This window comes from Callithrix jacchus, chromosome 1 (assembly GCF_049354715.1).
Source record: "Callithrix jacchus isolate 240 chromosome 1, calJac240_pri, whole genome shotgun sequence".
NCBI lineage: Eukaryota > Metazoa > Chordata > Mammalia > Primates > Cebidae > Callithrix > Callithrix jacchus.
In genome coordinates this window covers 187,002,324-187,028,932 of record NC_133502.1, presented here as the reverse complement: position 1 = coordinate 187,028,932, position 26,609 = coordinate 187,002,324, and the positions used below count along the sequence as shown (strand labels likewise).

Sequence of the window (26,609 nt, the reverse complement as noted above, 5' to 3'; positions counted from 1 at the left end):
AGAAGTCATGGCGGTGTGGTTGGAGAGAGCGAAAGCTGCCGCTAGAGGCGATGGCGCGGTCCCATGGAGCAGAAGAGGAGTCATCTACCAACGAGCAGAAGCCGTGGCGTCCAGAAGCGATGGCGTGGTCCCAGCCAGCAGAAGTGGCCACGCAGTCCCAGCCAGCTTTGGAGAAGCCTTGGTGGCTTCCATGTGATGGGGGAGCAGAAGGCAGGTCTCCGCGGTAAGTGGCGGGGCATGGACCCCACCGGGAACCCTCCAGACCTCCCTGCTCCTTCCCCGCGGCTCGCTTTTGGGCCCTGACTCCTTGTGGGCATCTGGGCCCCAGTAGTCTGCATGGCGGCGGTTGTGGGGTCCTGGCCGCCCCAGTGTCCACACCCTGGCCGGGAACGGTGTGCGACCCACGTCCAGCATATAGGAGCACCTGGCCCAGAGGCCGCGGTGAAGCATGGGACCTGGGACCCTCTGAGCCCCATGGGCTTCTGAGCTGAGGTCCAGAGTTATTTTGATGTCTCAAGACCTTTAAGAAAGAGACCTCGCTGGAGCACAATAGAGCAGGGGACATCTGTAGTGTCAATTCTTTAAGGAGTCTCCAGGTATTGAGCTCTTTTCTGTGGTGTGTATTCTGATTTTCATTTTCATCTACAGTGTATGAGTTCCCTTTTCTCCAAAACCATACCCGCGTTCCTTTTTTTTTTCTTTGGAGACAATCTCGCTCTGCCCAGGCTGGAGTGCAGTGGTGCCATCTGGCCTCACTGCAACCTGCACTCCTGGGTTCAAGCGATTTCCCCGTCTCAGCGTCCTGAGTAGCTGGGACTACAGGGGCCCGCCACCACGCCAGGCTAATTTTTGTATCAGTAGTAAAGACGGGGTTTCTCAGTACTGATCAGGCTGGTCTCAAACTCTTGACCTCAGGTGATCTGCTGCCTCGGACTCCCAAAGTTCTGGTATTACTGGCATGAGCCACTGAGCCTGGCCTCTCATATTCTTAAAAAACTTCCTTGGAATATCCAGTAAGTGTGAGATTACCTGTGTGGTTTTCAATTAAACCACACACAGTTAACTTTGTTGGATAGTTAATTTTGAGGACATTTTATCTGTTGTTCTATTTTATGTCACAGAATTGCCTGTTCAGGTCCTTTGTAAAATATTAGGTTCTTTTGTTACTTTGTAGTGTTTTTTTGTGTACACCTTAGATGACAACACATGAATTACATGATTACCTGAAATTTTTGCCTAATCTATAGGATGCTTTTTTTTTATTTGGAAAGCAGTTTTTTTGCCATGCAGAACCGTTTCAAGTTGATGTAGTCTATGTTTATTTTTGCGTTTTATGCATGTAATTTTGATCATCCATATAAGGAAATACATATCAGTGACAAAGCATTTAATTGTCAGTGAGGTTTTTCTTCCAGGATGTTTCTTTCTTTTTCTCTTTGCAAAGGTGAGCCGAGATTCAAGTGACCCAGAATATATGCTCAACCTGTGTTTTAGTTAAAAACATTTTGTGGTTTATGGTCTTTTGTTCTGGTCTTCAGGGGTTTGTTTGTTTGGTTTTTGTGGGGGGTGCAGGGGTTGATTTTCATATATCATGTAAAATCAGAGTCCTGTTTCTTTCTTCTGCATCCAGATAACATTTTTCTCAAAGGTATTCATTGAGCAGACTCTGCCTTCCACATTGTGGTGGTCTTTATCAAAGTGAGTTGAGTTTTTGCAAAAGTGAGTCCATTTTTGCTTTAATCTTGTTTTGTCCTCCCCATTTTTGTCCACAGTTCTAGGTATTGTTTTTATTCAAGTACTATATATCTGCAGCATAACTGCAGCTTGGCAGTGTGATTTAATATCGAGGATTGTGGGTCCTCACTTTGTATTTCTCAGGATTCCTTTAGATATGAATTGTTTTTATGGTTCCCTGCGATTTTTAGCAATATGTATTTATTTCTGTTAACTTTTTTTTTCACAACACAAAGGTGCATAATTAAGGGTACATTTTTCACACATATAGATTGGGTAATGGTCAAATCAGGGTACTTAAGGTCTCTGTTCCCTCATAAGGTATTATTTTTGTGTGGAGAGAACACTCAAAATTCTCCTTTCTTGTTCTTTTGAAAAATATAGTATCATTAACTCCAGTCACCAGGCTGAGGAGGAGAACACTCAGATTGATTCCTTTAAGGTTAAAATAACTTTGCTTCCATAACCAATCCCTACTCTCCCTCTAGCTCCCAGACCCTGGTAACCAATATTGTGCTTTCTACCTTTTTAAGATAGACATCTTAAGATTCAGTGTTTGTCTTTCTTGTCCCAGCTCATTATATTTAACATAATGTTTTCCAGGTTTATCTGGGTTGCTCCACATGACACTGTTTCATCATTTTGGTGGCTGAAGAATATTCCCTAGTGTATGCATATGAAAGTTTCTTGATCCCTTTGTGGATGGACAGGTAGGTAGAATGTATACCCAGTAGTGGGAATGCTAGATGGTATGGTATTTTTCTTTTCTATTCTTTGCAGGACCCCCAACTGTTTTTTATAGCATTAATACTTAATTTATGTTTCCACAAACAATTCCCCTTTGTGAAATTCATACTAGAAGTTGTCTTTTAAAATATTTTAATCTGTTTGTAATGTTCATTCTAGTTGGGAGTGAGATAAGATCTGAGTGTGGTTTGATCTTCATTTTTCTCATGCCTAGTAATGGTAACCACATTTTTGCAAATGTTGCATCAGTTTCTTGTCTGCACAAATATCTCTTCAGGTTATTTGGTTTGGTTATTTTTCTGCTTTTTTTTTTTTTTTTTTGCCAGCTGGTAGTGTTACTGGCTTGTGCCTTTTCAAAAATAACCCCTTATCCAACTGAATGTTTGCCCAAACTTTTCTTGCAATTTTTAGTATGCTTTTTCAATTTGTTCATTGTTTGTTAGGCACAAACTCTTCAGTTTGACATGGCCCCAAATGTGTATGATTTCTTGGTTAGCTGTGCTGTTGGTTACTAATGAAGAAAAAACAAAATCACTACCAAAGCAGTCCATTGTCCATGAGCCAGCAAGTGGGGCTATTTATTTATTGATTTATTTATCTATATTAATCGATTTATTTAGAGGCAAACTTGCATTTACTTATTTATTTACTGACGTACTTACGGAGAAGCAGGTCGCATTTAATTATATGTTTTGAGGCAGGCTTGGATTTATGTATTTATCTATCTAATTATTTAGAGGCAGGCTTACATTTACTCATTTATTTATTTAGACACAGGCTGACATTTATTTATATACTTATGTATTTGTGTGCAGGTTTGCATGTATTCACTTTCTTAACTATGTAATGATTTAGAGGCTGACTTGCAGTTCTTGATTGATTGATTGGATCATTGATTCATTGATTTTAGATGAATTCTTGTTCTCTCACCAGGCAGGAGTGCAGTGGCACAATCTTGGCTCACTGCAACCTCCCCCTCTTTGGTTCAAGCAATTCTTTCGCCTCAGCCTCCCTTGTAGCTGGGACCCCAGGAGCGTGCCACCATGCCTGGCTAATATTTTTGTATTTTTAGTAGAGACCGGGTTTCTCCATGTTGGGCAGGATGGTCTCGATCTCTTGACCTCGTGTTCCAAGTGTCTTGGCCTTCCAAAGTGCTAGGATTACCAGATTGAGCCATGTTGCCTGGCCTTTATTTATTTATTTACATAATTACTGATTTATTTATTTATAGGCAGGAAGCCTGGATTGCATTTATTTATTTATATTTTTACTTACTTATTTATTTTAATCTTATTATTTTTTTAAATAGAAAAAGGGATTCTTTCACCATCTTGGCCAGGCTGGTCTCAATGTCCTGACCTCAGATGATGTAGCCAGCTCAGGCAGGCTCCCAATCAGTGGGGGATTAAAAACATGAGTCACCAAGAAGGGTTATTGATTGATTGATTTATCTATTAATTGATTTATTGCGAGAAAGACTTGAATTTATTTATTTATTTATTTGCTGACATATTTATGTAGAAGCAGGTTGAATTTATGTATTTATGTATGTATTTATTTATATATTTGGAGGCAGGCTTGGATTTATGTATTTATCTATCTAGCTATCTAATTATTTAGAGGCAGGCTCACATTTACTCATTTATTTTATTCACACCCAGACTCACAACATTATTTTTATACTTACATATTTGTGTGTGGGCTTGCTTTTATTCATTTTCTTAACTGTTTGTATAATGACTTAGAGGCAGTGTCTCATTTATTTACTTATTTATTTATTTGTTTGTTTGTTTATCTTAGAGGGAGTCTTTCTCTGTCACCAGGCTGGAGTGCACTGGCCCAATCTTGGCTTACTGCAACCTTGGCCTCCTGAGTTCAAGCGATTCTTCCTCCTCAGCCTCCGGAATATCTGGGACCACAGGCGAGTGCCACTGAGCCTGGCTAATATTTTTGTATTTTTAGTAGAGACGGGGTTTCACCATGTCAACCAGGATGGTCTCGATCTCTTGACCTCATGATCCACCGGTCTTGGCCTCCCAAAGTGCTGGGATTATAGGAATGAGCCATCTCGCCTGGCCTTTGTTTATTTATTTACATAATTACTGATTTATTTACTTAGATGCAGGAAGACCTGCTTGCATTTATTTATTTATATTTTTATTTAGTAAGTTAATTATTTTCACCTTATTATTTTTTTAAATAGAGATAGGGATTTTTTTCACCATCTTGGCCAGGCTGGTCTCAATGTCCTGACCTCAGGTGGTATTGCTGGCTCAGGCTCCCAATGGGTGGGGGATTAAAAACATGAGCCTTCAAGAGGGGCAGCTTACTTATTGATTTATTTATCTATCAATTGATTTATTTAGAGGCAGACTTGCATGTATTCATTTATTTATTTGCTGATGTTCTTATGGAGAAGCAGGTCGAATTTACTTATTTATGTATTTGGAGGCCTACTTCTATTTATGTATTTATCTAGCTATCTAATTGTTTAGAGGTAGGCTTACATTTACTCATTTATTTTATTGAGACCGAGGCTCACAACATTATTTTTATACTTATGTATTTGTGTGCAGGCTTGCATTTATTCATTTTTTAACTATCTGTATAATGATTTAGAGGCAGTCTTGCATTTATTTACTTATTTATTTATTTCTTTGTTTGTTTATTTATCTTAGAGGGAGTCTTGCTCTGTCACCAGGCTGGAGTGCACTGGCCCAATCTTGGCTTCCTGCAACCTCTGCCTCCTGAGTTCAAGCGATTCTTCCCCCTCAGCCTCCGGAATATCTGGGACCACAGGCAAGTGCCACTGAGCCTGGCTAATATTTTCATATTTTTAGTAGAGACGAGGTTTCACCATGTTGGCAAGGATGGTCTCGATCTCTTGACCTTGGGATCTGCCCATCTCCGCCTCCCAAGGTGCTGGGATTACAGGCTCCTGCCATGATGCCTGGCTAATTTATTGTATTTTTAGTACAGATGGGATTTCACCATGTTGTCCAGGCTGGTCTGAAAGTTGTGACCTCAGGTGATCCACCCGTCTCAGCCTCCCAAAGTGCTAGGATTACAGGCATGAGCCAGGCAGTTTTCTAAGTTTTAAAATAATACTATTTACCCCTAGCACCAAGATTGTAGTCTCAATATAGTCTCAAAATACCATTGCCCAATGAAAGAAAACAAGCCTTCCTGGAGAAAGTGCTGATTCCAGGTCTAGGCCAGAAATGTGTAAGGAGCCTGGAACATATTGTCACTCTGGATAGCAAATAATCCATCAAAGATTATTAGGATGATTTCAACATGTCCGAAGGGCCAATCTGAAGGGACTCCTAACCAAAGATAGGACGTTTTGTACATTAATAAGAATAATAGTTGCAGTGTATTGAGATATATCAGATATGTTTGAATATCTGCATTCATAATGATCCTTTTGAAAAAATAAAAGTGGGCTGGCACAGTTCCTCATGCCTGTAATTTCAACACTCTGGGAGGCTGAGTTAGGAGGATCACTTCATCGAGGAGTTCAAGACCAGCCTCTGCAACATAGGGGGACTTTGTCTCTACAAAACATTTTTTAAATTACTCAGGTTTGAGGGCCTGTGTCTTTGGTCCCAGCTACTCAGGAAGCTGAGATGGGAGGGTCACCTGAGCCTAGAAGTTTGAGGCTATAGTGGCATGACTGCTTCTGTGCATACCAGCCTGGTCAACAGAGCTAGACCCTCCCTGTCTAAATAAATTAATTAATAGAAGTGGTCACCATTGAAGGATATAAATGAAACAGCCCATCATTTTGAAAAATGGTAAACAGAAGAAATCAAGCCATGAACTGGCGTTTTCTATATAAGTTGTACAAGTGAGTAACACAGTTTATAAGAAGCAGCATCTCTTTTATATTTGCTGCATTTTTTTCTTCATGCAAGACCCTTCTTCAGGTAGCAGTATCTCTTTCTGGAAGTATGGCAGCTCATAAATGAAGAAGGAATGATACAACAATATTTTCATTGTTCAATCCATAATTGATCAATGGCCATTAACATCACCAATTAAAAAAAAAAGATGTCCAGAAAGTACACACCTCCTCCTAGAAGAAACTAGCACAGTCTTTGACCTGACCCTCAAGTCCAACCTGAATCTCACCAAGTCTTGAGATTAAACTACTAATTTGTCAAAACTAGAACAAAGTGAAGAGCAAGTTAACCAACATCACAAGATACAATTAGCAAAATTCACAGTATGAGAAACAGCATAATAAGAACACATTTAGCGTAATCCAAACTATGGGGAAGTGGCCTGATTTATTCAATAAATTGACTGCAAGGGACAGCACAGAGATCAAAGTGAGAAGTTGTCAGGATCAAAAAAACCCTAAGAGGTGAATCAAACAATTCCAAGGAGAGACTTTATTTGGATCCTGATTCACACAATAAATACATGAAATGACTGGAAATTTGGAGCTAGAAGGAGTTTGACAGTGATAAAGAGTAATGGTGTGAGATGGTTGGTTGATGATGGTATTGGGATTATTATATTTTTCAAAGAGTTCTTGTCTCTGGGCATGGCGGTTCACACCTATAATCTCAGTAGTGTGGGAGGTCAAGGCAGGAAGATCCTTTGAATCCAGGAATTCTAGACCAGCCTGGGCAACATAGCAAGACCCTGTCTCTACTAAAATGCAAATTAAAAAATTAACTTGGCATAGTGATGTGAGTCTGTAGATGCTCAGGAAGTTACTTAGGAAGCTGAGGCAGGAAATGCCACAGTGAACCAAGATCATGCCACTGAACTGCGGCCTGGTTGACAGAGACCTTGTCTTGAAAGAACAAACAAGAATCATATCTTTTACAGACATATACTAAGACAGTCAGGGAGGAAATTATATGATGTGTGGGATTTGCTATAAAATCATGAGCAGGAAGGAGAAGCATGTAGGAGTATACATGTAAAGAGATTGACCATCAGATAACAAATATCTGAATCTGCTGCTGAGTAGGTGAAAGTCACTACACTAGCCTCTTGTTCCAAAAAGCTCAAATAGAAAGTTTGTGTAAAAATCCACTTCATGGATTTGTAACAAGCATTGAATAAGATCATGTATACAGTGTTTTATCACCATGGCTTGTAGGTAGTCAGCACACAAACATTGTTTTTAGTTTTGTATAGTCTCTGTCTATTAATCACACCCAAAAAAGGTATGTTGTTCACACCAAGAGCTCTGGCCCATGGACCTTTGTCCACTTGGTGGTAATTTATTGGAATTTGAGGTCTAGAATGAGGAAATACCAGCCTTCAAAGCCCCAGGCCTACTATGAAATAGCAAAGCTAATGATCCCAGATGCCTTTGTGGCACACCTAGTAAGTAGGACCATTTTTCTCTCACCTTGTAAGCACACTTGAGTTCATTCTCTCATTTTTCATTCATTTCTTATAAGCCATGTATTGGGTACTAGGGATCCATAATACAGTTGGCCCCTAATTGGAAGCATCATTTTCAAAGCATCATTTCAGGATGAGTATTTTGCATCAAGTGGATTCAAGGAACAGTGTGAAGGATCTATGGCCTCAATCACCATGAAGACCCTCCCAAGAGCCAACCATCCTGGGCACATATAAATGAGTGGAGACATGGAACTCACCCTTACAAGGCCTAGAACCTGACAGAGCATACAAGACAGAAGCCCAAATAACTAAGAACAGGAAGCTGAAGGTGAGAGGTGGGCCCCAAAGGATTTTGTGAAAATGCTTTGTGTTTGTGGATTTATCACGCAGAACAAAACCTTTGTTTTTATTCACAGGTTAGACACACTCTCTATATAGAATCTATGAAGTGACATTTCTGGGTTTTTTTGAGGCCTATGGTGAAAAATGGAATATCTCAGGCAGCTCAGGATGAATAATGCAGTCACCAAGAGGGGCAGGGTGGCCAGCAGCAGGGATGGGCATTGTGAGCCACTGGATGGGCATTGTGAGCCACTGGCCTGACTTTGTTGTTTGCTGGTAACCAGATGACATAGGAGGCTTTGTGGGTGAAAGGCATCAGCCAGGGCCAGCAGCCTTCAGTCAGAAGCTGGTAGTGGGAGGAGGAAGAGCTCTGACGACTCTCATAGAAGTGGCACTTGCTCTGTTGCTTGGCTTTTTCTTTCTTTTCTTTTCTTTTTTTTTATTTTGTGTGTTGCTTTTTTTTCTTGTTTTTTTTTTGTGTTGTTTGGTTTTGTTTTTTTCTTTTTTTTAATTTTAGGTTTGGTTGTACATTTGAAGAACATGCAAGATTGTTGCATAGGTACACACATGGCAGTGTGATTTGCTGCCTTCCTCCCCATCACCTATATCTGGCATTTTTCCCCATGCTATTGCTCCCCAACCCCCCACCCCCTGCTGTCCCTTCCCTATTTCCCCACAACAGAACCCAGTGTGTAGTGCTCCCCTCCCTGTGTCCATGTGTTCTCATTGTTCTTTTTTTTTTCTTCTGATTTTGTGTTGCTTTATTTTGAAAGTCCCCTTTTAGGTCACCCATGGGGAATTGCCTAGGCTCCAAGGATGACCTAGGTTGTGCCTACTGCATGCAGGCAGTGCTGTTGTGTTGTGAGACTCAGGTAGTGGATCCTACACAAATAGCAACCACCACTGCAGAGCCTGCCATATTACATTCTGGAGTGGCGGAAGTCCAGCACGTGCAGCCCATCAAGCGGCGCAAAGGTAAAGAAGCCACGGGTGCCATTTTCTCTCTGGCCACCACCTCCCACACCTCCTTCCCATCCCCTCACCCCAGAGACATCCTCAGCTTTCAGCTCCCTTCTGCCTATAGCCAGCTTTCCCAGGGCTGGGCATGGGGGACAAAGGCTACTCCTGCCTCTTGTCTTTGTTGTTGAGCCTTCTAGCTTGAGGCATTTTTGGTCTAGTCTCTCTCTCTCCACGGTGAAAATTCAGATACTCCAGTTTTGGAGTCTCCATCCCATTCTTTAGCCTTACCTATCCAGCTGCTATGGCACCTCAGTAAAGGAGCTGGTTAAAGGCCCAATCATTTCTTTTCTCCTATTCGATAAGGAAGCTAATAATTTGGACAATTCAGACTCAAATATTTGGAGACTTCTTAAATTTAAAATAGAGTTTGCCATGGAAGAGATTATATGGTGTTCTTAATAGATGGTTTGAAGTCACCTTGACAGAAGCAGCTTTATTTCTTCTAATTGTAATTTGAAAACTGAAGGAAAGATTGAGGGACATGCTTAAAATGACTGCAAAAGGTAAGAAATGTTACCGCCAGAGCTGTAAAAAAGTTGTTTTCGTTTTTGTTTTACCCAAAAGTTTAGCCGAGGAGCTCTGATTACTTTAAAATTCCCACGTTGACATGAATGTCTCTTCAGCCCTACTCCAGTAACTTCACGGGCTTTGTTTACCTCCTTGTTCTGAAAGACAGGTAGAGCTAGCTCATGGTTACAGGTTCCAAAAGAGATGAAATGACTTTAGACTTGAATTTGTAAGGTAAAGACTTGAGAGTTAGAAGGCCAGACCCTGCCTGTGGAAAAGAGTTTGTTTTCACGGCTCCCCTTCCTACAGGATGGGAAAGGGGAGGAGAGAGGAAGCATTTTATGTTTTTGCTATGGTCAAATTGAAGACAAAAACTAACACTTGTAAGACAGGAGAGGAGCATTTAGGTACAAAATCAGTCAAACATTTGTGTATCACTACGTTCGTTGAGCAAATGGAAGCTACCAGACTCAGAAAACCAGAGATGCTAATGGAACTGACATTAGTAACCAGGGTTTTCTACTGAGTTCAGCGCCCAGGATGACTTCCAATAACAACCACCCTCCCCTCCACACACTTTTCTCAGGATTGGAAAGCTCAGGCAGTCCAGGATGAATAATGCAGCCACATGGGGGGAAGCAGCAGGGATGGGCATTGTGAGCCATTGGGTGGGGCTGTGGGGCAGGGCATTGTGAGCCATTGGGTGGGGCTGTGGGGCAGGGCATTGTGAGCCATTGGGTGGGGCTGTGGGGCAGGGCATTGTGAGCCAATAGCCTGACTTGGTTGTTTCCTGGTAACCAGGTGACATAGCCTTTTTGGGTGACAGGCATCAGCCAGGGCCAGCAGCCTTCAGTCTAAAATCCTAATTTAGAAATAGATGAATCTAGTAACAGATAATTCTATAACCAGTTCCTTGAACAAAAACTAAGTCCACTGAAATAGAAAACATTATATCATAAAGACATAGAAATATGATCAGCTCATTTCTTTCATTTTAATGGCAGAGATTTTATTAGTATGGAGAAAATGTCTTATAGGTCTTGTGTTTAAACTTCAGTTTGGCTCTTACCTTCTTTCACAGAATAATTAAGCCTCACAATGGGTGTGCCTTTGTAACAAGGAAGTGCTGTACTCCCTTTTCAGAATATTGAAAAATTGTGAAAGAATAAACAAATAATTATGAGACTTAATAGATTGTACCTTATACACAAAGCATGCAAGTACCTGTGGAAACTTCTTGCTTGGTGGTGTACGGCAAGCCTCTGTGTAATATTCTGTCTGATTTGGTAGATGAGGTAGTGAGAGAACAAAGTGAGCCTTTTCCTTATTCTTTAGGATGTAAAGCATGTCTTCATGTACATCTTATTGGAACCTTCCAAATACAAATAAGGCCTGTGTATATTCTCCCCATGTTGCTGATGCAGAAAGGAAGGCTTAGAGATCTGAAGGGACTGTGTGAGACAGCTACTGAACAGAACTGAGGTTCTAAGTCATCAAAGTAGACATTGGAGGTCGTAGTGACGCTTAACTCATTTCTTAAAGAACTTGACAAACTCCAGAATGCCTTATATTTTAAGGTCTACCCATAATATAGACCTCTCTTAGAACTTACCTTCATCTTGATTAGTTCCTCTTGCATTTTATTTTACACAACTTACAGGCAACATTTACCTCTCTGTTTTTCCTCCTAAAGAGATGGGTCCTCACTGTGTGGCACAGGCCAGCTTCTGACTCCTGGCCTGGGCTCAAGCACTCCTGCTGCCTCAGCCTGTAGGACAGCTGACAATACAGACATGTGCCGTTTCTCCTGGCTCTACCTTCTGTCTATACATTTATTGAAACAGATAAGAATAAAAGTAGGGGTAACAAAATGGCTACATTTACCAGTCAAATTAACAGTTTAATGAATGTGGAAGAGTTTCTTCTGCTAACTGATTTGAAGCTGAGAATGCCCTGGTTGGGAGAAGCTGGCAAGAGGGCAGGTAAGCCCCACACATTAAAGCACAGGCTGCGAGTAAGAAGTGTTAAGTCAGAACAGTTGAAGAAAATAGTTTGTGAGCACAGAATTTACCATTTTATGTGTATGTGCATGACAGTAAGTTTCTATATGTCTCTTCAAACGTATTTTTGTGGTATTCAGTAAAGAGATAACAGAAACCTCAATTTCAGTGTTTATTCTTTGGCCAGGTGCAGTGGCTCATGTCTGTAATCTCAGCATTTTGGGAGGCTGAGGTGGGTGGATTACCTGAGGTCAGGAGTTTGGGACCAGCCTGGCCAACATGATAAAACTTCTTCTCTACTAAGTATACAAAAAAGTAGCCAGGTGCAGTGGCACATACCTGTAATCCCAGCTACCTGGGAGGCTGGGGCAGGAGAATCACTTGAATCTGGGAGTTGCAGGTTGCAGTGAGCCGAGATCGCACCAGTACAGTCCAGCCTGGCTGGGCAAATAAAACAAGAAAGAAACATGTTCAGAACATTCAGAACACTCAATATAAAGTATAGACACATTCAAAGTTTGTTGTTAATATTTTTATTTCAGAAGATTGTGTATCACTTTTCTTGGAAAGTGATGAATTCCTAGTTAGATGTGAAACATTTTAGCCTTTCTATTATGATGAATTGAATTCTTTTGGTGACTTAGACAAATATCACAGCAACCAGTGCTCCGACCATTCTGTGGCACACTAAACAGTCATTTAAAGCCATCAGGCAGAGCAGGGCACACTGCTGTGGAAAGACATCCTGGAGTGCTCTCTAGGTGGCAAGTCCTGTTTCAGGAACTTATGCCATAAATGATGCTCTGCTTCATTGTTCTCTTCTGAAATATTTCAAAAGAACATTGTGTCTTGAAGCCATTTCAAAGAGAAGTTCTAAGAACCCAGTTTAGATCTCAGACTCAAACATATTCCATCCTATCATGCCTTTATTTAGCAGTATATCTAATATGACCAGGGGTAATATAAGTAACACAGATTAAGATAGTAGGAGCTCATTATCCAATTTTATCACTACCCATCGACTTTTCATACAGCCTTTTGTGTTCTTACCATAGGAACGCTGCTAGTTTGTTGGCTCTCTCAAGTGGGGTCAGGGAAGGGAAAGAATGGGCATATGATGTGGAGACCTCTGAGCAGCAGGTCTTTCAGCTTTCTAGTAGCTATTTTGGAACCCTCCTTTTAAAATAACTCTCAGTATGTTTCATGTAAAAGATGTAGAATATAAAGAAAAGTTATTTATTACACTCAGAATACCCAGAGCTCACCTGTGTTACTGTTTGAGTACTGTTTTTCTGGAAATTTTTGGTATGCATTTGAATATAGTATTTTATTTCACAAACTGTTTTGTAAAATAAAACTTTCTGATCATTTTATATGTGCTGCCTTGTAACTTTTACTTAAAGCAGTGAAATAATGGTGTAAGTTTCTCAAACAGTACTTGACATCTAGAGAGCACTCCAGGATGTCTTTGCCTGCCAGGGCACCCTGCTGTACTTGATGACTTTGAATAACTGCTTAGTGTACTACAGACTGGTTAAAGCACTATTTATTTACCTACTTTTTGCGATTGGCTATCTTTTTTTGTAAAGTCAGAAACAATCCTGTCATGTTTGATTCTAAGTCATGTTTGATTCTAAAAACACATATAAAGCACATTTTGATGACAGATGTGTGATATCTCATTATAAAATTCAGATAATATATTTTGTCTAGTGACAATTAAACTGATGAAATGAGTCACTTTGTATTTAAGGTATTTTAGTATCAAATATACTTGTGTCAAACTGCAGTTACCGTTGACTTCTAAATAGACATTAACATTCTTCATTTATATTTTTGTGGATCTTGATAGCTTGTGTCATTAATTCTGAATAGCTACCAGTTTAAAAAATCTGATGCTGTCTTAGATGATAAAACAAAAGACAACTTTAGCAGATCTGGGAGAATTGGGAGAAACTTAACTAGTTTGGGGTAAAATGAAATATATGTATTGAGCAGTTTTAAATAGCCTGGCAGTGTTGCAGATGCAGGGCAAACAGTGGAACACAACAGAGAGCCCCATTCTAAGTCTGACCCTTACATTTGATAGGGAAGTAAGGGCAGCCAGCACATGAATAGTCAAGAATGGCAGGTGGTGACGTGCTAGGAAGAAAGTAAAGCAGGGTAATGGATTAAAGAGGAGGGCAGTTTTATGGATGGTTGGCACTAAGAGCTGGATGTTCTCTTTCAGTGACATGTGAACAGTCTTAAAAGTGAAATGGGCTGGGTATAGTGGTTCCCACCTTTAATTCCAGCACTTTGGAAAGCCAGGATGAGGGGATTCCTTGAGGCTGGAAGTTTAAAACTTTATTTTAAAAAAATAAAAAAGTGAGGGGAACCCTGTGAGGATGATGGGAGTGGGTTTCCAGAGATGGATATCAGCTTTGGAATTCCTGAAACTGAAACAAAGTTTTAGGCAAAGGACAGAAAGACGCAAGGGTGGCTGCAGCAGAGTAAAAGGATGCTGGGATGAATAAGGTGGGTGAAGGCCTTGTACATGTAGTGAGCACTCACAGAGAAGATGGACTTATAGCCCAGGATTACTATTAATTCTCTAAGAAAAAGACTGAGCAGCAGCTCCGTGTGAATATACTCTAATACAGGAAAGGGTGGTAGCAGGCTGGTGGAGTAGTTCAGGTGAGAGCCGACAGTGAACAGAAAAACAACAATGACCTGAAAGAGGCTGATGAGAAAAATCAAGTGAAACTAAAAGTAGATAATAAAATGGTAAATAGACAAGTCACAGAAAAAGAATTTAAACACATCTTCACTCATAAAAGAAAGGCAAATGACAGCTCTACTGCAGTGTCTCTCCTATTGACATTTCATATATTGAGCAAAAAGGCTCAACTCCATGAAGGGGAATTTGGCACAATCTCACAACCATGAAAATGCATTTGAACCAGACATCCTACTTTGAGGAATTTTATTCTGAAGGTATGCTCCACAAATATAAAACAAACTATGTGCAAAGTTCTTGTTGCATTATTTTCAATAGTTAAATATTGGAAATAACTGACATGCCTAGTAAGGGACTAGTAAAATAAGCTGGTACTTCTACATAAAGAAGTATGGAGCTGTAAAAAAGAGTAAGATGTCTTTATTGCTATGGAGTGATTCCCAAGATAGGGTATGCAGAAAAGCCAAAAGGAAAACATACAGTAATATACATGAAAGAAAGCAGGAGAAATAATGTGTATTTCATTATTTAAAAATGAAAGACAACATTGGGGAAGTCTTGATGACCTGTGACAGTTTTCTCCTACCTTCACTGGGTAGCCAAAGTGCATATTTTCTCAAAATAATATTTTGCTATGGGTTCTGCAAAGGATGTTAACTGTGCACTTTTCGCCTTTGAGTTAGAGAAAGCTTTGCTTTGTAATCTATTGTGCCTTGTGTCGGATACAGACTGCTCTTTGATTTTATTCTATCCTTTCAATGTTTTGATTTAGGTGTAATATGGGAATTATACTTGTTACATATGAGGAGGCTGGTTCTAAGAAGAAGACTGAGTAGATCAAGAATGTAAATTCTAGATATATGGCATATAAAACTAGAATTTATAAAAAGGCATGCATATAGCCTGCTTTAAATACTACCTTGTCTAAAAAACTTTTTTTTTTTAGCTTCCTAAAGCAATTAAGCCTCAGGATGAAAACAGCAATATTAGATAATGAGAAATAAAATGGGGATACTTGTAACACAGTAATGCTTTTTATTTTGAAGAGACAGGGTCTTGCTTTGTTACCCTGGCTGAGTGCAGTGGCATGATTATAGCTCACTGCAGCCTCAATCTCCTAGGCTCAAACGATCTTCCCACAACAGTCTTCCATATAGATAGGGATACAGGGGCTCACCACCACATCTGGTGACATTTAGAAGATTTTTTGTAGAGACGAGTTCTCATTGTGTTGCCCAGGTTGGTCTTAAACTTAAGCAATCCTCCTGCCTTAGCCTCTAAAAATGTCAGGATTATAGCTGTGGGCCAGCACACCTAGCCCAGAAATGTTCCTAAAAGTCTGAAAAAATAAGTTAAATTTTATTAAGAAATATATAAAAAGATAAACATATACTATGGTATATAAAATGTCACAGTTCAGTCATAGTCACTACAACAGTGATTAAAATATCCAACAGTTGAGGCAAGTCTGAGAACAAAGAGGGATGTACAGGATTGGTTTGGAAGCCAGAATTAGGATTGTCAGAGCTGGAAAAGCAGAAACAAGGCAAGAGTGTGCCCAGGAGTGGGGTACGCAGCAGCTCTGTGGTATGCCATGTGCACAGGAGTGTGGCATGCAGCAGTTCCATAGTATGCCGTGTGCACAGGAGTGTGGCACGCAGCAGCTCTGTGGTATGCCATGTTCACAGGAGTGGGGCACGCAGCAGCTCCGTGGTATGCTATGTGTCCTCTTTTATGTCAGGCCAGCTTCAGCCCAGCAGATGAGAATCACCTGATGGGTAGAAAGAGTGGACTCAGGTAAAATCTCTGATCATGCGTCATAACTGAGAGGCTTAAAATGTTTGCCTTATGGGTCATAAAACTAATAAAAGTGACAACATAGGGATAATAGAGTAGGTTAGTAAATGCGGTAAGCCACCTGCCACCTCTCCAGAGCTTCAACCATCCCACGGAAATGTTGGGGCAGCAGGATTTGACAAAGCCTGTGAGAAGAGCTCTCAGTCCAGGGTCCAGGGCATGATCTAGAGGACTCAGGTGTTCCAGGATCTCTATCCCCAGGGAACCAACTACATTATTACCTCAGACCTATCACTCCTCACTGTGGTGACTCTGGGCAAGTCACTCAAAACATCTGAGTTTTAATTCACTGAATTGGAAAATATGGGTTGTAGCCCCTTCCTTGCCTGTCCCTTGAAGCTGATGTGGGGATTAGGGAAATCACAGATCTCTGTCATGAGCTGGAAATCATGTGGCCACGGAAACTGAAGTCACTTTCTGTCCTACCCTGCACAGGAGACATGCAAGTTTTCTCTCTATATTTAACCACTACCAAGTATCTGGATTATCCTTCTCCACATTGAATGATTGAACATTTTAGGGCATTTACAAAAAAAAAAAAAAGTCTTTTTAAGTCTTTATCTGCATTTCATCTTCTTAGGTGCTATAAACCTTAGAGGTCTACAGCATAGATCTAATGTTTCTACATATCAGAATAGGGAAGAGAAGCACAGATGGGTTCATATCCCTCTCCCGGGTATGCGCAGATTCCAAGTAGGATTAGAACCCAGCCTATTTTTAGTTAGTTGGATCTTCTGCTTTTCTATATTGTCTCATCTGAATAAAGGTATCTGCCTGGACAAACAAATCTTCCTAGAACCCAGATCTAATTCAGGTAGCATTGAAAAGCAGTAAAAACCGGGATCAAAAGTTTAAACTGAATAAGTTTTTACTAATTTCTCTGTGGTCTTCTGCCAGCAAGATGTCAAGCACTGTCTTTATTATAATACATTTCTACCTTGCAGGTTTGGCTGGCCGCGCCAGGAGCTGGTTAAAAAAAAAATGGAGGCATAAGAAAATTTGCCCCATTGAAAATGAAGGTAGGGTGGAAATTATATCCTTAAGTTTATTGAAGCAAATCATTCCAGTTTACTCATCCAGTGTCCCAGAGAAACTCAGTAAATGCTGTGTCAGGTTCTTCATTTATTTCATTTGTGCCCATTTAAATGCATTAAATCAATGGGTGATGCAACTACACAAGTAAAGTTACGTTGACAACTTAGAGTTTGGTTCTTTTTGTTTGTTTGTTTTTGTGAAAAGGTCTCATTTTGTCACCCAGGAGTGCATTGGTGCAATCACAGCTCATTGCAATCTTTACCTCCCCATGTTCAGGTGATCCTTCTACCTCAGCCTCCCAAGAAGATGGCTGTAATGCATATGCTTTATACCAAGCTATTTTTTTAATTTTATTTTTTTTTTGTAGAGACAGGGTTTCACAGTGTTGCTCAGGCTTGATTCACTTTTGATAGTAAAGGACATCTCAAATGTTTAGACATTTGCTTTTAGTTTGGGCAATTATGAATACAGCAATTATAAACCTTCTTGTGTCTTGTTTGGAAACATAATTTTTAAAATGTAACTAAGGAAATACTAAAATTATGATTACTTGCTCGTATGGTAAAGCTACATTTCTTTGTAAGAATTTTGGTAGAATTTACCAGTGAAGTCATCTGAAGGTAGTGTTTTGGTTCTTTTGAGAAGATACTAATTATTGATTCCATTTCTAATATAAATATAGGCCTATTCAGATGATTCATTTATCATGAGAAGACTTTTAACCTTCTGAAAGAGATTCAAAAAGTTAGCTCATTTTATATAATGTTTCCAAGTGTGAGCACAGATGTGTTCAAGTATTTATTATTATTTTTTTATTTCACTCCTCTTGAATTGATATTATTAGTACATCGTGACTTCCTTCTTTTCCTTGGAGGTTAGACAAGGTAGAGGTTTATCAGTGTTATTGATCTTTTTAAAGAACTGGTTTTTGGTTTTGTTGATTTTCTCTGATTTCCTGTTTTTTATTTTATTAATTTCTGCAATCATTATTTATTTTTCCTCTATTCGACATTATACTGCTGTTTTTCTTTCATTGCCCAAGGTGGAAGCTAGATTATGAATTTAGATTTGAATTTTCTCATTATTGACACAGCATCATGAATGTTACTAAATATACCATCACTGAAATGCACACTTAATAATTAAAATAATAAATATGTAAGCTTTAAAAATTTTAAAAATACAACAGGATAGATGATAAATGTAGTAGCAGGGATATGTAGATCCACAGAAGTTAAATAATCATGTAATGTTTCATAAAATATTGGGATTTGCCTAGACCTTTACGTGGGCAGCAGGTGTGATGAGACGCTCTGACTGAGCCTTACAGTGCCATTCTGTATTAACCGGTTCTCAGACTTTCACACTGATGAGGTTGCCCTAGCTAGAAAGCCAAGGCTTTTTCATTTCTTTCTTCCCCTCTCCTTTGCCTTCCTTCAGCACCAAGGAGACTGGCCCAGCAGCAGCTCAGTTCATGCTTGTCAACAGCCCACCTCCATACACTGCAGCTTCGGGCCACATCCCCCAAACCTCCTTGTGGGATTCCTCAGCATCACCAGTGCATTGACTGTCTCTCTGTGTTCTCCTAGCTCCTGTTCAAGAACCAAAGGAGTGCAAAACTGAAAAGTTTCAGGAGACATCACCTGACATAGTAAGATGCATTTCTTTGTCTTGAAGAGAAATGTCTTTTTCTGGAGCTTCTAGAATATCAAGTGAATATCATTTTTGACTGCCATTGTGAATCAGACCTCAGCTGTCATGAACTCTAGCTACCAGTCACTGGAATGTATGACCAACTGAGGCCTGATTGATGATGTCAGTCAAAAGATGGCATCACTTACAAACTAGTAGTGAGCATATTTGTCAGTAGCAACATTTTCTTCCTGAAAAATAATTTTGTATTTGGCAGCCAACATGGACTTGCTAAACATTCCATGAAAACCCACTTCCTTGGTGGCTCACACATGGAATCCCAGCACTTTGGGAGGCTGAGACAAACAGGGCCAATATAATGAAACCCCATCTCTACTATAAATACAAACATAAGCCGAGCATGGTGGCAGGTACCTGTGGTCACAGCTAGTTGGAAGGCTGAGACAGGAGAATTGCTTGAACCCAGGAAGCTGAGGTTGCAGTGAGCCAAGATCATGCCACTGCACTCCAGTCTGGGTGACAGAGCAAGAATCTGTCCAAAACCAAAGACAGAAACCCACTGCCCTTTCCACAAGCATCCTCTATGCTTTATTTGGGGGGTCAGTGACTTGATCACTGTTTGATACCTGGTTTTCTAACACCACTAAGTGAATAAAAGATCTGTGCAGTCAGGACCCAGTATAATCTGATCCTCATGGTGGTTTTTTCCCTCTTACTGCAGGAAAATGCTACAGATGAATATCAACACAGTACGTATTCTTTTTTCAACATAGCTTCATTAGGATGTAGTTGACATGTAACCCAAATATGTGATTCAGTGTTTTTACTGTATTTAAAGGCTAAGCACCCATGTTACAATCTAATTTTAAGACCTTTTCATTCCTTCTCAAAAAAACCTCATTAGTAGAAACTGCTCTGTTTTTCCCAATCTTGCACCCCTGGTTCTAAGCAGCCCTAATGTACTTCTTGTTTCTATATACAGTGCCTTTCTGTATTAACCGGTTCTTAAGGTGACTGTTTCATGTTGATGAGTTTGCCCTAGCTAGAAGGCCAAGGCTCTGCCCCTCTCCTTTTCCTTCATTCAACACCAGGAGAATGGTGCAGCAGCAGCTCAGTCCATGTCTGTGAACCACCCAGCTCCACACACTCAAGCCCCTCCATATACACATTCCCCAAAGCTTTTTGTGAGATTCCTCAGCAGCACCAATGCACTGACTGTCACTCTGTGTACTCCTAGCTCCTGTTGATGACTCAGAGGAGTGTACACATGGCATTAAGAAGAAAGAGGTTGCCTCTGACATGGTAAATTTCTTTGTCTGGAAATTTTTTTTGGGGGGGCTTCTAGACTATAAAGTGAATATGATTTTTGACTGCCATCATTAATTAGGTCTTGGGGGTCTTGGACTCTAGTGACTGGTCACTGGAGACTGTGACCAACTGAGGCCTGATGGATGATGTCCATCAAAAGAGGACATCACCTACAAACTGGTCGTGAGCACATTTCTCAGTAGCAGTGTTTTCTTGAAAAAATAATTTTGTATTTCCTAGAGAACATAGACACCTGCTAAATTTTCCAAATGCACTGCATTTTCTGCAAACATCCTCTATGCGTCATCTGGGACCAGTGACTTGATCACCGTTCTACATCTGGTTTTCTCATTGTTGAGACAGAGACTTTGTCACCCGGCTACAGTGCAGTGGTGTGATCTCAGATCACTCTAACCTCCACGTACTGGGTTCAAGCAATTCTTCTGCCTCAGCCTCCTGAGTAGCTGGGACTACAGGCTCATCGCACCACCATGCCAGGTTTCTTGTACTTTTTGGTAGAGACAAGGTTTCACCATGTTGGCCAGGATGGTCTCAATCTCTTGACTTCATGATGTGTCTGTCTCAGCCTCCCAACATGCTGGGATTACATGCGTGAGCCACCGTACCCAGCCAGCCATCTGCTTTTCTAATGTCACCAAACGAATACAAGATCTGTGCCATCAGGACCCAGCATGATGTAATTTTCATGGTGTTTCTTTTTCTCTTATTGCAGGAGAAGCCTGCAGCCCAGTATCACAACCGTACGTATTCTGTTTCGTTTAAACAGTTACTGGGACATAGTTGACATGCAAACCAATTGGCCCATTTAAAGTAGGTGCCTTTCTGTATTAACTGGTTCTTCAAATGACGATTTCACATTGATGAGGTTGCCCTAGCTGGGAAGCCAAGGCTCTTTTATTTCTTTCTGCCCCTCTCCTTTTCCTTTCTTCAGCACCAAGGAGAATCATCCAGCAGCAGCTCGGTCCATGCCTGTCAAACGCCCAGCTCCATACACTCCAGCCCGGTCCACATTTCCCAAAGCTCCTTGTGAGATTCCTCAGCAGCACCAGTGCACTGACTGTCACTCTGTGTCCTCTTAGGTCCTGTTAAGGTCTTACAAGACCTTATCATAGAAGACATTGAGGATGATGAGCTGTTCCCTGATGTGGTAAGATGCATTTCTTTGTCTCAAAGAGAAATTTTTATTTCTGGGGCCTCTGGAATATCAAGTGACTATCATTTTTGAATGCCATTATGAATCAGACCTCAGTTGTCATGGACTCTAGCGACCATTCAGTGGAGTTTCTGACCAACTGGGTCAGAAAAATGATGATGTCAGTCAAAAGATGGCATAACTTACAACCTGGTCGTGGGCATATTTTCTTCTTGAAAAATAATTTTGTATTTTTCAGCCAGCATAGATACTTGCTAAATATTCCAAACCCACTGCATTTTCTGCAAGGATCCCCTGTGCTCCATTTGGGGCCAGTGACTTCATCACTGTTTGACATCTGGTTTTTTTGTTTAGTTCAGTTTTGTTTTTGAGACAGTCTCTCTGTCACCAGGCTACAGTGTAGTGGTGTGATCTCAGATCACTGCAGTGTCCTCCTACTGCATTCAAGCAATTCTCCTGCCTCAGCCTCCTGAGTAGCTGGCACTGAAGGCTCTCACCATGACCACACCCACCTTTTTTGTAGTGTTTAGTAGAAACAGGGTTTCACCATGTTGGCCAGGATGGTCTCAATCTCTTGCCCTCATGATCTGCCCGCCTCAGCCTCCCAACATGCTGGGATTACATGCGTGAGCCACCGTGCCCAGCCTGCCATCTGGTTTTCTCATGTCACCAAATGAATACAAGACCTGAGCCAACAGGACCCAGCATGATGTAATCCTCATGGTGTTTCTTTTTCTCTTATTGCAGGAGAAGCCAGCGGCCCAGTATCACCACCGTACGTATTCTGTTTCTTTTAAACAGTTACCGAGATGTAGTTGACATGCAAACCAATTCACCCATTTAAAGTAGGTGATTCAGTGTTTTCACTATATTTACAGGGTTGTGCAATGCAACCATTATTAGAATCTAACTTTAGAAGCTCTTGGTTCCCTCTCAGAAACCCCCTTAGTAGTGACTCCTCTGTTTTCCCCAACCCCCCACACCCCTGGTTCTAGGCAGCCCTAATCTACTTCCTGTTTCTATAGTACACTGCCTTTCAGCATTAACTGGTTCTTCAAATGACGATTTCACATTGATGAGGTTGCCCTAGCTAGGAAGCCAAGGCTCTTTCATTTCTTTCTGCCCTCTCCTCTTCCTTCCTTCAGCACCAAGGAGAATGGTCCAGCAGCAGCTCGGTTCATGCTTGTCAAATGCCCAGCTCCATACACTCCAGCCCGGTCCACATTTCCCAAAGCTCCTTGTGAGATTCCTCAGCAGCACCAGTGCACTGACTGTCACTCTGTGTCCTCTTAGGTCCTGCTAAGGTCTTACAAGACCTCATCATAGAAGACATTGAGGATGATGAGCTGTTCCCTGATGTGGTAAGATGCATTTCTTTGTCTCAAAGAGAAATTTTTATTTCTGGGGCCTCTGGAATATCAAGTGAATATCATTTTTGACTGTCATTGTGAATCAGACCTCAGTTGTCATGGACTCTAGCGACCAGTCAGTGGAGTTTCTGACCAACTGAGGCCTGATTGATGATGTCAGTCAAAAGATGGCATAACTTATAGCCTGGTCATGGGCATATTTCTCAGTAGCAACATTTTCTTCTTGAAAAATAATTTTGTATTTTTCAGCCAGCATAGATGCTTGCTAAATATTCCAAACCCACTGCATTTTCTGCAAGCATCCCCTGTGCTCCATTTGGGGCCAGTGACTTCATCACTGTTTGACATCTGTTTTTTTTGTTTAGTTCAGTTTTGTTTTTGAGACAGAGTCTCTCTGTCACCAGGCTACAGTGCAGTGGTGTGATCTCAGATCACTGCAGTGTCCTCCTACTGCATTCAAGCAATTCTCCTGCCTCAGCCTCCTGAGTAGCTGGGACTGAAGGCTCTCACCACAACCACACCCACCTTTTTTGTAGTGTTTAGTAGAAATGGGGTTTCACTATGTTGGCCAGGATGGTCTCAATCTCTTGCCCTCATGATCTGCCCGTGATCCACCGTGCCCAGCCTGCCATCTGGTTTTCTCATGTCACCAAGTGAATACAAGACCTGTGCCAACAGGACCCAGCATGATGTAATCCTCATGGTGTTTTTCTCTTATTTCAGGAGAAGCCAGCAGCCCAGTATCACCACCGTATGTATTCTGTTTCTCTTAAACAGTTACTGAGACATAGTTGACATGCAAACCAATTCACCCATTTAAAGTAGGTGATTCAGTGTTTTCACTATATTTACAGGGTTGTGCAATGCAACCATTATTAGAATCTAACTTTAGAAGCTCTTGGTTCCCTCTCAGAAACCCCCTTAGTAGTGACTCCTCTGTTTCCCCCAACCCCCCACACCCCTGGTTCTAGGCAGCCCTAATCTACTTCCTGTTTCTATAGTACACTGCCTTTCGGCATTAACTGGTTCTTCAAATGATGATTTCACATTGATGAGGTAGCCCTAGCTAGGAAGCCAAGGCTCTTTCATTTCTTTCTGCTCCTCTTTTTTTCCTTCCTTCAGCACCAAGGAGAATGGTCCAGCAGCAGCTCGGTTCATGCTTGTCAAACGCCCAGCTCCATACACTGCAGCCTGGTCCACATTTCCCAAAGCTCCTTGTGAGATTCCTCAGCAGCACCAGTGCACTGACTGTCACTCTGTGTCCTCTTAGGTCCTGCTAAGGTCTTACAAGACCTCATCATAGAAGACATTGAGGATGATGAGCTGTTCCCTGATGTGGTAAGATGCATTTCTTTGTCTCAAAGAGAAATTTTTATTTCTGGGGCCTCTGGAATATCAAGTGAATATCATTTTTGACTGTCATTGTGAATCAGACCTCAGTTGTCATGGACTCTAGCGACCAGTCAGTGGAGTTTCTGACCAACTGAGGCCTGATTGATGATGTCAGTCAAAAGATGGCATAACTTATAGCCTGGTCATGGGCATATTTCTCAGTAGCAACATTTTCTTCTTGAAAAATAATTTTGTATTTTTCAGCCAGCATAGATGCTTGCTAAATATTCCAAACCCACTGCATTTTCTGCAAGCATCCCCTGTGCTCCATTTGGGGCCGGTGACTTCATCACTGTTTGACATCTGTTTTTTTTGTTTAGTTCAGTTTTGTTTTTGAGACAGAGTCTCTGTCACCAGGCTACAGTGCAGTGGTGTGATCTCAGATCACTGCAGTGTCCTCCTACTGCATTCAAGCAATTCTGCCTCAGCCTCCCGAGTAGCTGGGCCTGAAGGCTCTCACCATGACCACACCCACCTTTTTTGTAGTGTTTAGTAGAAACGGGGTTTCACCATGTTGGCCCGGATGGTCTCAATCTCTTGCCCTCATGATCTGCCTGCCTCAGCCTCCCAACATGCTGGGATTACATGTGTGAGCCACTGCGCCCAGCCTCCCATCTGGTTTTCTCATGTCACCAAGTGAATAGAAGACCTGTGCCAACAGGACCCAGCATGATGTAATCCTCATGGTGTTTCTTTTTCTCTTATTGCAGGAGAAGCCAGCGGCCCAGTATCACCACCGTACGTATTCTGTTTCTTTTAAATAGTTACCGAGACATAGTTGACATGCAAACCAATTCACCCATTTAAAGTAGGTGATTCAGTGTTTTCACTATATTTACAGGGTTGGGCAATGCAACCATTATTAGAATCTAAATTTAGAAGCTCTTGGTTCCCTCTCAGAAAACCCCCTTAGTAGTGACTCCTCTTTTCACCAACCCCCCACACCCCTGGTTCTAGGCAGCCCTAATCTACTTCCTGTTTCTATAGTACACTGCCTTTTGGCATTAACTGGTTCTTCAAATGATGATTTCACATTGATGAGGTTGCCCTACCTAGGAAGCCAAGGCTCTTTCATTTCTTTCTGCCCCTCCTCTCTTCCTTCCTTCAGCACCAAAGAGAATGGTTCCAGCAGCAGCTCAGTCCATGCTTGTCAAACGCCCAGCTCCATACACTCCAGCCCGGTCCACATTTCCCAAAGTTCCTTGTGAGGTTCCTCAGTAGCACCAATGCACTGACTGTCACTCTGTGTTTTCTTAGGTCCTGTTGAGGTCCCACAGGACCTCATCATAGAAGACATTGAGGATGATGAGCTGTTCCCTGATGTGGTAAGATGCATTTCTTTGTCTCAAAGAGAAATTTTTATTTCTGGGGCCTCTGGAATATCAAGTGAATATCATTTTTGACTGCCATTGTGAATCAGACCTCAGTTGTCATGGACTCTAGCGACCAGTCAGTGGAGTTTCTGACCAACTGAGGCCTGATTGACAATGTGAGTTAATTGATTGCATAACTTACAATCTGATCAAGGGCATGTTTTTTAGTAGCAGCATTTTCTTCTTGAAAAATTATTTTGTATTTGCCAGCTGACATGGCCTCTTGCTAAATTTCCAAAACACCCCACTGTCTTTTCCAGAAGCATCTTCTATGCTTCATTTGGGGACCAGTGATGTGGTTTTCTAATGTCACCATGTGACAAGACCTGCACCAGTAGCACCCAGCACATGATGCTTACGATGTTTTGTGTGTTTTTCTTTTGTTGCAGGACACCGTGACAGCCCCAAGTGACCTCCGTACGTATTCTTTTTATTATAAACTGCTTTATTGTCACACAGCTGACATGCAAAACAATTCACTTACTGAAAGTGGGTGATGTGGTGTTGTTACTATATTTACAGGGTTGTGCAGCCATTGTCACAATCTAAGTTTAGAGTCTTTTCATTCCCTCTCAGGGAAACCCTATAGCCATTAGTAGTCACTTCTCTTTTTTCCCAAGGCCCACACCCCTGGCCCTAGGCAGCCGCTAAGCTACTTTGTGTTTCTCTAGATTTGCCTTCTCTGGCAATTTCTTTTTTAATTTAAATTTCTTTTTAAATTTAAATTTGATTTTAATTTTGGGGATACATGTGCAGGATGTGCAGCTTTGTTACATAGCTAAAAGTGTGGCAAGGTTTGCTGCACCTGTCAACCCATCACCGAGGTATTAAGCCCCACATACATTAGCTCTTTATTCTGATGCTCTCCTGTCCACTTCCCCCAGAGTTTGTGTTGTTTCCCTCTCTAACATTGTACATATTCTAATATCACTTCTTCCTAATGACAGATCTAAGTGATGAGTCGGGGGATTTTCTTGCTTTTGTCTGGAAAACCGCCCTAGCTTC

At 41.2% G+C, this 26,609-nt stretch overlaps 1 protein-coding gene across 7 annotated transcripts in view; it reads left to right on the top strand.

Moving 5' to 3' along the window:
• The window catches only part of LOC144576461 (uncharacterized), a 46,738-nt gene continuing 20,129 nt past the window's right edge, over positions 1-26,609 (top strand). For 2 of the 7 annotated variants that reach the window (XR_013527302.1, XM_078350864.1), the window contains exons 1-19: positions 1-223; positions 2,338-2,444; positions 4,282-4,402; positions 5,160-5,280; positions 7,973-8,182; positions 8,970-9,171; positions 17,244-17,318; positions 18,924-18,985; positions 19,709-19,736; positions 20,225-20,289; positions 21,029-21,056; positions 21,396-21,463; positions 22,217-22,244; positions 22,763-22,830; positions 23,563-23,590; positions 24,110-24,177; positions 24,942-24,969; positions 25,489-25,556; positions 25,994-26,021. Coding sequence is in view for 6 of the 7 variants with exons in the window: in XM_078350864.1 (XP_078206990.1) it covers positions 8,988-9,171; positions 17,244-17,318; positions 18,924-18,985; positions 19,709-19,736; positions 20,225-20,289; positions 21,029-21,056; positions 21,396-21,463; positions 22,217-22,244; positions 22,763-22,830; positions 23,563-23,590; positions 24,110-24,177; positions 24,942-24,969; positions 25,489-25,556; positions 25,994-26,021 (826 nt within the window). In the remaining variant the exon portion in view is untranslated. Of the gene's footprint in view, positions 224-2,337; positions 2,445-4,281; positions 4,403-5,159; positions 5,281-7,972; positions 8,183-8,533; positions 8,756-8,969; positions 9,172-17,243; positions 17,319-18,923; positions 18,986-19,708; positions 19,737-20,224; positions 20,290-21,028; positions 21,057-21,395; positions 21,464-22,216; positions 22,245-22,762; positions 22,831-23,562; positions 23,591-24,109; positions 24,178-24,941; positions 24,970-25,488; positions 25,557-25,993; positions 26,022-26,609 lie in introns of those variants that run through there. The other 5 variants (XM_078350867.1, XM_078350876.1, XM_078350887.1 and 2 more) reach the window with 5 other exon arrangements.